Here is a 10,130-nt window from a genome sequence, read left to right as displayed (position 1 = left end):
TGTACATGGTTTGCAAACTGATTTGTGACGCATAGTAATGCCAAAATAACATGCAAAACAGGGAACAACAACAAAACAACAAGCTAAACAGGTGGGGCTCATAACAGGTGGGACGCCACTGAACCTTTCACTCATTAGCCTACCTTATACGGCGCTTGGATTTTGAGATGCTTGACCTGGTAGAGCAGCTTGGTCAAGCTGTCCCTCGCTTTGTACCATGTGGGTCGCATCAGCCAGGCTTGGTTCAGACTGCTACTACCATCCATAATAGTAAACAACATATGACTGAAAGACATATCACACAAACACTGCTGGGGAGAGAAGTGAGGATGAGGAACTTGTTGTTCAGAGGGAAGAAAAGTAAACAGGAGTCAAACCTTCAGAACCCTGGCCTTTGTAATATAATAGCCTTTGCTTACCCTTCAGCTGTAGATCATGGCTTTTCCATCTACATCTGGGAAAACAAAATTGACCATTGAGAAAGATTAGATAACCCATACATGCATAAACCATTTTAGCAGCAGCAGTTGTTGCATACATAGCCTACACTTTACAGATACATGTCTTTTAGCAAAGACAAAAATGACAAATCCATTTGAGCTCATTTCTACCAGCATGTCACCTGTACAACTAGAGGAGGAAAAAAAACTCTAACTCTTACTCCACACACAAAGACACATACAAAGCTCTCCCTCACCCTCCATTTGGCAAATCTGACCATAACTCTATCCTCCTGATTCCTGCTGACAAGCAAAAACTCACACAGGAAGTACCAGTGACGCACTCAATACAGAAGTGGTCCGATGAAGCGGATGCTAAGCTACGGGACTGTTTTGCTAGCGCAGACTGGAATGTGTTCTACTCCAACACCATCATTAAGTTTGCAGATAACACACGATGGTGGTGGGCCTGATCACCGACGATGATGAAAAAGCTCACAGGGAGGAGCTCAGAGACCTGGCAGTGTGGTAGTTCCAGGAGAACAACCTCTCCTTCAGCGTCAGCAAGACAAAGGAGCTGAACGTGGACTACGAAGGTCGAAAGCCATGTGTCCTCCGAAACACAACCCTGCCAAGCCGCACTGCTTCTTGACACACTGCTCGCTTAACACGGAAGCCAGCCGCACTAATGTATCGGAGGAAACACTGTACAGCTGGCGACGAAGTCAGCGTGCTTTTGCCCGTCCGCCACAAGGAGTCACTAGAGTGCAATGGGACAAGGACATCCCAGCCGGCCAAACCCTCCCCTAACCCTGACGATGCTGAGACAGTTGTGTGCCACCTCATGGGTCTCCCGGTCGCGGCCGGCTGCGACACAGCCCGGGATCGAACCTGGATCTGTAGTGACATCTCTAGCGCTTTGACCGATGTGCCACTCTTGACAGCCCGCCGTTCCGCTCTGTGGACAGCGAATCCCATTGTTAGGGCGGAGTCATAGGCATCTCGTCATTATATCCAGTATCTCTGCAAATGTCCCTTTTTGCCTCTATCAGTTGACTCGAATAACGTACACAGGTCAAAGTTGACACAGGTCAAGTCAATCACAGGACAATTTAAATGTGAAATGTCAGCCTAATCCTCTCTGTTCATCTGCAGATGGTGTTCTTTTTGACAGGTGAGTGATCAAAACGCTAACTTTACATTTCTACTACATGTTGTTTATTTACCGCCTAGGGCCTAGGCTTAGATCAGCGGTGGGCAAACTTTTTTGCGATAGGGCCACATCGGGATTTTGAAATTTAACAGAGGGCCACACATTTTTGGGGTTTGTCAAAATCAATTTGCGGGCCAGAAAAAGGGCAGTTATTTGAAAATATATGTCCATTATAATTTCTACCTGCTTTCTATCTAGTTGTAGACACCAATGAATTGCCTGGATTGTTATTTTAACCCAAAATAATAATTTCTATAATATTTCTTTATATTCTAATCATAATTTAAAAAAAAAAATCTTCTCAAACATCACCTGGCCTCCCAATGGAAGCTCCTGCTTATTCCTCTCTTTGGATTTGTGGATACATTTCATACTTTTAATTTTTTTTGTTTACGTCAACGGCGTGTATTTAACCGTGAGTGAGATGCTGCCTAGCCTCTCGAATTTCAACAGGTACAACTACAATATAAAGTGTTTTTTTCTCAAAGTTGCCAGGATGTCACATGCATCCCACTTATATCAGTACACTCGTAACAACCTAAGCATTATGAAACTTCTATTATATCAAAAAAGTTGTATCAAAATAGCAATACATTTTTATCTTGACTAAATTCGACACTTATTGCCCCCATACAAAAACTCATAATTAGCTTAATGATTCATTTTGGAAGCTAAACCCTCTCGCTTCACCTCTTCCTCTCTGATATTTGTTTGTTTGGATCCCATTTTTGTTAGCATTTTTTTTTTTTTACAAAGCACTTCAAAGATTTTGGATTTCATTAGAATAAGGCCCAGCGGATGCTGGGAACTGAGACCACCGAGTCATTAGATGGCAGTAATGCGCTCAAATGAAAATGAAAAAATACATTCCCCCGGAGGAAAAGTGTGTACTGCCGAAAAGTGAAGGGAGTCTGTCGTAAAATGGTAGCAACAATGATGCCAGTAGAGAGTTCAGAGCTAAAAGTCAGTAGATAATAAACTTTTGCTATTTCAAAGGCACTTGTTGTATTGCATACTTATGTTGAATGGATTCGATTCGAGGCGCCTGTCCCAAGTCGGTAGCCTACGTTAGGGGAGCACTAAACTGAATTGATATCCAGCTATATTAGCGTTAAAATGACATCATTCAACGGAGGGGGTAAGAAAACTCATAACAAATGTTCAAAACAAAGTCCACTTGGTAGTCAAATTATTCATTTAAATATTTGTGCTACAAAAAAGATCCAATGCCTTTATCATCTAGCAGTCTGTTGTTAGCAATTATATGAACATATGGCTAGCTGTGTTTACAAGTTGCAAAGTAGGTCTACATTCAAATAGTCCCTACTTAAAGGTAGGATTAGTCTTGGTATTGCAGGGTAGGCTATGGTTGTCAATAATCATCATGTTCTTGAAAAAAAGCTGGGTTTTATCCCATTTTTTCCCTCATCAACAGGAGGGAACCATGTACTTGTGGAAGTGAGCCCAGATATCCACATCTGTGGCTTCTGTAAGCAGCAGTACAATAACTTTGAGGTCTTTCTGGCCCACAAGCAAAATGGCTGCCATATACCTTCCTCTAACATATCAGCATCTAACTCCGCACCCACTCTTACGGGTAGGACCATAAGATGTCTCTCCCTACACGGTCTTGTTTGAACATGCTACTCCAGACTCATTTAATATACTGTTGGAACAATGAATAGTCTATATGTTTTCAAGTTAAACAAATTAGTCCTTTGTTATTTGGTAACTGTTGTCTGGAAATGTATCCTTTACAGTCAGAATATCACACCCCTTTCCCCCTAGATTCCAGCACAGAGTTTTTTGAGGAAACCTACCAGACATGTGTTATGAGAGGTGTCAAAAAGATCCTGACCAAAGCCCCAAAAACACCTTCCAAAAAAATAAAACCTGCCCTGACTTCAAAGAGACGCAGCTGCTGTTTCTCAGGTTGGTAGCTCACTCCCTCTTTCCTCGTTTATTACTCTTCTGACACATTCCTTCCATACTGCTTCTAGGGAGGAAGCACATTATCCGCTGGTCAGTTGCAACCAACTAGTTATTTTCTGGGTCACAGTTACTTTTTTTTATAGCTGGCTTTTACACAACTTAATACTACAGTGAAGTGGCCTTGAAATGTGGCTGAAACAACCCGATTATATTCAGGCTGCATGAATCAATCAATTTTCTAATCAAATGCATCATTTATTCCTCTGCCCCTAGGTTGCTCTTTCAAGACACAGTACGGTCAAAAAGACATGGAGCGGCATCTCAAAACGCATACTGGTATGTAACAATACTAGTATTATTAGATCATAATTCAAATTGGATTTATGCTCATCCTAGTATGTATTGCAAGACTTGACATAAATGTATCCTCCAATCCACCTGTGTGTGTGCTTGTGTATATGTGCTTGTGTGTGTCCAGGTGAGAAGCCGTTTGAATGTGAGCTGTGCCAAAAGCGGTTCAGCCGGAGGGACAAGCTGAACATGCACCTCCGATCCCACACGGGAGAGAAGCCTCACAAGTGCAAGTACTGTCCCTACGCTGCGGCCGACAGCAGCAGTCTGAAGAAACACCTCCGTATCCACTATGACGAGAGGCCCTTCAAGTGCCAGATCTGCCCCTACGCCAGCCGCAACTCCAGCCAGCTCACCGTGCACCTCCGCTCACACACTGGTGGGTCTGCTTTCCCTTCACTACTTGGGTTGATTAGTACACTGAAGCATGGAATTGGTGTTCACAAGATATATAAGTCTGGTTCTGAAATCTGGTTATTAAATGGTCTACATTGTTTCCCATTCATTTGGGATTTAAATATGGGACTTTGACTTATTTCAGTATAAGACCACTTAACTTCTGAATAGTCAGACAAACGTACATTTCGAGTTAAGTTTGTTGTTGTTGGGTGTTCTATAAAGATATATATTCCTCTACTTTAGGGGATGCACCTTTCCAGTGCACTCAGTGTGAAGCAAAGTTCAAGATCAACTCTGACCTGAAGAGGCACATCCGCATCCACTCGGGTGAGAAGCCTTATAAGTGTGACTTCTGTGAGTACCGCTGTGCCATGAAGGGCAACCTGAAATCCCACGTCCAGATAAAACACGGCACGTCCAACTCTTTTCCCTGCCCTGACTGTGACTTCCAGTGCACCAATAAGACAGCCCTGCGTCAGCACTCGCGAGAGCACCAGCCCACTCAACCCATCCAGTGCTCCAAGTGCATCTACTCTTGCTCCAGCAAGGGGGCGCTCAAGGTCCATGAGCGGATCCACTCTGAAGAGCGACCCTTCAAATGTGACTTCTGCAGTTTCGCCACCAAGCAGCGCAGCAACCTGGTTATCCACAAGAAGAAGTGCCATGCGGACAAACCTGAGAAGGGGGCAGTTGTTGGTGGGAAAGGAGGCAAAGCCAGTGTTGGTAACGGAGAGGACCCTGCCAAGCCTGTGAGCTCCCGGTACCGGGCCAAGCTGGATGCGACACGGGCCTTCCGCTGTGACCTGTGCGAGGCGTCATTTGTGAGGGAGGACTCTCTGCGCAGCCACAGGAAGCAGCACCGGGAATCAGGATCTGAGCCGACTCTTTCCTTGACGCTCCAGCCCATTACCTCCCAGCCCAGTAGTGTGACTGTGAGCCCTTTATCCAGGCAGGACAGCCACACCACCCAGCTCCCCCTCCACCATGTCCCCCTAGCTCCCCTGGCCCCCTACAGCAGTGCCCAGCTTAAGATCATAGTATCCCACCCTTTGGGTCAGGAGGGCTCCTTCCATCCCCTGCAGGCTGGGGTGGGTGTGGACATTGGGCAGCACCAGCATCACACCAAGGGTTCTTCCGCCGTCCTCCTGAGCCCAGAGAGTCAGGACATCGTGGTCAACTCCATGATCCAGCAGGTCAACCTGAGCCTCACGCCCATGCAGCATATAGGAGGTCCAACAGAGGGCGCTGGTCTGGAGCCTGGGACGGTCCTGCTGACACACCTCTCCTCAGAGGACAGCAGTAACCCTCTGCACCAGGCCCTACTGCAGACAGCCATTACCTCCCAGATCTCTTCAGCAGCCCACAGCACACAGGCCTTCATCACCACCTGCTCAGACCTGGAGGGCTTTAACGCTCTTATCCAGGAGGGGGGCACCGAGGTTACTGTGGTGACGGAGGGAGGGAACCACAGTAACCTAGTCGCCACGGCCACCTCCATGTTCCCGCTCCCGGACATGATGTGTAGCGAAGGTGGCCCTTCGGAAGACTTGGCCAAGCAGGCACATGTAACAGTGGTGCACGGGGTTGGGGACAATAGCCTTACCACCTGTGAGGAGGACAGTAGTCTCATTGTCCCTAGCATCAGTTTAGGCAGCCAGGGAGTGGTCATCCACAGCTTGCCTCTGGTGGTGACTGCCCAGAACCAGCCTGTTCTAGAACAACTCTCAGTCTCTACACAGAACCTCTATTCAGTGTCGGACACACACAACATGGACGGCCTCCAAGACTGACTAGACCACCATTACTGAAGGTCAACAGGTCAAATAGATATTTATAACAAACGGTTAGATGGCAGCTAATGTTCCGTTACAGAGTGATGACTCTTGACTCATGTCATGCTTAGATGAATTTAGTTGTTACTCATAAATTCAGGCTTGAATGAAGTATGTTTTGTACAACCTCGTCAAAATCGGATTATTTTAAATCTTTGACATGTTTCCCAATCGTTAACTTTTCAATTCCGATGAACACGAAGGCCATGCATTGCTTAAAGTGTCATGAAACTAGGCATTTCAGAAAAACAAATTAAAACAATATCTGCTTGTGTTTCTGTGCTACTGCCCTATTATTTTGAAATGATAATTGAAATGTATTGTACTTGGTGTTCTGCTTTACCAACCTGTCGTTGACCATGAAAGAGTATTAATACATTAAAGTTAAAAATTGATAACTTACATCAAAAAACCTAGAGAGTTATAGACAGAAAATACCTTATCTATGCTTTCCAGTTACCTATTATTTATGTCAATAGATGTTCCTAGTGTCCACAAGCTATTTGCTTAACGTTCTTAGTATCTTTATGGAATTGCAGCCTTTCATGGCTTTGGCAAAGAGTCATGGTAAACATGTACATTTCAATATCACATTGATACAATGCTGTGTCGATTCACCTGATAAAGAAGGATCTATGCTTCAATTTCCGAATGAGGTCTTCCTCCTGTATGTTATATTGCAGGTTTGATTCACCATTGAAAATATGTCTAGGTATTTATGTTCTCAAAGCACAAACTACTATCTACAATAGTCAATAGACATTTGATTGAATGCCTCTTCTGCTTGTTGTTTGCTATTATCCTCCTGGAGCCAGTTTGACATTCAGCCTTCAAGTCCTTAGTGTTAGCAGGGAAGTGAAGGCTGCGCTTGAAAAGGCCTGCGTCCCATACGGCACCGTATTCCCCATGTAGTGCACTACTTTTGACCAGGGACCATAGGGCTCAGGTCAAAAGTACTGCACCCTATAGGGGACAGGGTGCTATTTGGGACGTTACCAAGGAGTCTCTCTGGCACAGTTGACCATTGATTTTTCTTTCAGCATTAATGGCTTTAGAAGCTCAACTGTGACCCCTCTGCTTTCTCTGGCTGTGGATGGGCACAATCGGAGCAAATCATTAGCTGGCTGATGCTCCAACTGCTATTCCAACGAGGATGAGGAGATCTCAAGAGTCATGGAATATGTGAAATGTCACTTTGGGATTCTGTAGAATGGAAATAATTGTACCTTTTTGAAGGATCTAGAGATCTATAGAAGGGGGGGATGTAGTATCTGTGAAGTCCCAGTCTTTGTAGAACGTACTGTGGTTATTTATTGAGATCTATATGATTTCTCATGTAAACATACATGTTTTTACAGTTGTATGTATGCTTATTTTAACCATTCTATATTCAGACATCTCGTCATTTCAGTGAAGCCTGGGTGTCCGAGGCTACCAGACATTTGACATAAGGCTCCAGCATCTCCAGCGCTCTGGTGTAATGTCCCTAGATTGCCTTTGGGGGTCAGTAAGTATCCAACATTAAAATCATCCTTCTGAACTATTGATCTGAACCAATGCCTCTTTTTTTCTATAAACATTTTAGTGTCTATTTTCATCCCTGTAAATGTTTGATCTCATTAGGTATTATACAAAATGTAGTTTGTATTATGACTATATGAATGATAATCAGACAGCAACATTATAATGCACCCTAGTGTGTATCTTTTAAACTTTTTATAATGTGGGGTTAATTATCTCATTTAAGAGATTTTTTTACGTGGTGTTTTATTACTAGAGTCCATTGGTTGAAGCCATAATTGCTGAGGCCTTGTAAAATTCCATTATGCATTAGGGTGACTGGCTGCTATGTGGGAAAAGTGTTTTAAAACTAGAATTGTTCTCTTATGCATCTCTTTGATCTATTATCAGGCAGAGAGCAGAGACTTCCAGGGTTCCAATCCCAAGCACCCTTGAGGAGGGCCTGCTTCCCCCGAACACATTCTACATGCAACGTCATAGGAGGTGGGCTAAGTGCTCTCTCTCCCAGGTTTTTTATATATGTAAATCCCTGTGTAATTAATCAAAGTTTGACACAGCCATTTGATGAGTTACTTGAAATGGCTAATATAAAAAGCATCCACACATGCATTTATACATCCACAAACCTATTTACGGTGTGTGCGTGTAAGTAAAACCATGTCCATTCACAAATCTATACAATCTTACATTTCTGTTTTGAATAAAGGTGCGTTTTGTGGGGCTTTGTTAGAAAGATATAGCAGGAAGTGTAAATGGATCTCTTGATACTGTATGGCACTTCTGAGTTCCTTCCTTCCTGTGTTTGAGATGTCAGGCCTTTGAATGGGGTCATAAATGTCTCCAGGAAAAGCTATTTCCACTCACAGCTGCTTAAAGAAGTCGTATTTTGTGATGCATTCCTTCTGGACATGAACTAAGCCAGAGAAGGCCAAGTGATGGAGAGAAAGGATGATGTGAACTACTGGGGTGTCTTCCTCTGTAACATAGAACAGTAGTATCTGACTACTTTTAATAGTGTGAAAATGTCAAAAGGTCCATTATTATAAAACGTAATGAATATTCTGCTCTTGTGGTTAATCTCACTCCTGTCAGTAATATGGCGATAAATATTTAGGACAGCGTGTGCGAGAACATTAGAGTTCTTTTAAACAAGGGTTTGGATTTCTTTCTTGGTTCCGTTTTACATCTGTTTTTAAAGCTATAAAGTCCCATGATGTGATGTTCCACTATCTCAGTACCTTACTCTTTGTTGTGTGCAAATGTTTTGACCTTTGAATCGTTTGCACACAATTTGCTGTACCATTAGTAAAAGGCATTGAATTCCCTTAATGCAATTAACTGATCAGTTCAGAGTTGATATGGATTTGTTTTCCAATGCTAGCATCTTTTTCTCCTGACACTATTGACATTTTAAGTGAGTTTAGATTTTTTCACAACATGGGAGGCTTTTATCTTGCCCCTCATTCAATACAATATGTGTTTGAAATACAAAATATAGACGTATTTGATTAGACATTCCATTTGACAAGTGGACAATGTGCTTAGTGGTACAAGTTAATTGTCTTTTTGGATGCATTGCAATTATTTGTCAAAGTATGAAGGCCATTGAATTTATTATGCCATCTTATTTCAGATTTCAAGTCTTTTGAAAGTCCTGACAACCAACATGCAGCAAGACTACAGGTAGGGATGACAACTGCTGTATTCCAGACCTTTCAGGGTCTTATCACTTGAATTGTGATTGTTATCAGATACATTTTGTTTTTGTAACAGTGAGGGTTATTAGGCTGCCATTTGTTCCTCTTTAACAATAGAATACATGGTGATTGATCATGTTGCTCTATTCAGCTCTCAGACCACCCTGTCACATTTCAGATATTGGAATTATGAGCGGCAACAAAACAATGGGATGGCCACTCACTTTACAGCTATTCATGTTTTTAGGTCTGATGTCTTTACAAAACAACTCCGGTGTTTGATTCGGTCAATTAATTTAGTAAAAAGTAGCATATCGAAAATATTGATATATAAAAGTATATACATAACTTATTCCATATTCTTACTCATGAAGTAAAGATATAGTCTACCCACAACACTAACTTCTAAAAAAAATAGGCCTGGGGGTAGTGTAAATTGTAAATTCATTCAAAACGTTAGTATTTGTGGTGGTGTTTTTGTCTTATCCTGGGCTGTCAGGAAGCATTACACTGACAGGCTATTTTGCTGTTGTTTCTTTAAGAATGAAAGCAGTGTTTAAAAATAAGTCCTCGGGGACAGGAAAATAAGTATAATTTTTAGCCAATGGGGAGGGCCGGAGTGTTGCTGGCCAAAGCCCATAAAAATCCTTTAAAGGACAAAGGAATGCTACAATATCTCCTGCTCTTAAACACTCAGAAATATCATTTGCTGTGACTTGCAGTCTAGATATACCATTTTGAAATG

At 42.7% G+C, this 10,130-nt stretch overlaps 1 protein-coding gene across 1 annotated transcript; it reads left to right on the top strand.

Annotated features, from left to right (window-relative positions):
- The first annotated feature begins 2,536 nt into the window (after positions 1-2,536).
- On the top strand, positions 2,537-6,441 carry LOC129860639 (zinc finger protein 64-like). Its single transcript, XM_055931234.1, has 6 exons — positions 2,537-2,791; positions 3,089-3,250; positions 3,442-3,585; positions 3,859-3,921; positions 4,064-4,315; positions 4,579-6,441. Exons 1-6 carry the CDS (start codon positions 2,770-2,772, stop codon positions 6,123-6,125), a joined length of 2,190 nt encoding a protein of 729 aa, XP_055787209.1. The 5' UTR covers positions 2,537-2,769; the 3' UTR covers positions 6,126-6,441.
- The last annotated feature ends 3,689 nt before the right edge of the window (positions 6,442-10,130 follow it).

The sequence above is a fragment of the Salvelinus fontinalis genome, chromosome 8 (assembly GCF_029448725.1).
Source record: "Salvelinus fontinalis isolate EN_2023a chromosome 8, ASM2944872v1, whole genome shotgun sequence".
Lineage (NCBI taxonomy): Eukaryota > Metazoa > Chordata > Actinopteri > Salmoniformes > Salmonidae > Salvelinus > Salvelinus fontinalis.
Note: the sequence above shows the minus strand (reverse complement) of the source record. Positions and strands in the feature narration are given on the sequence as shown.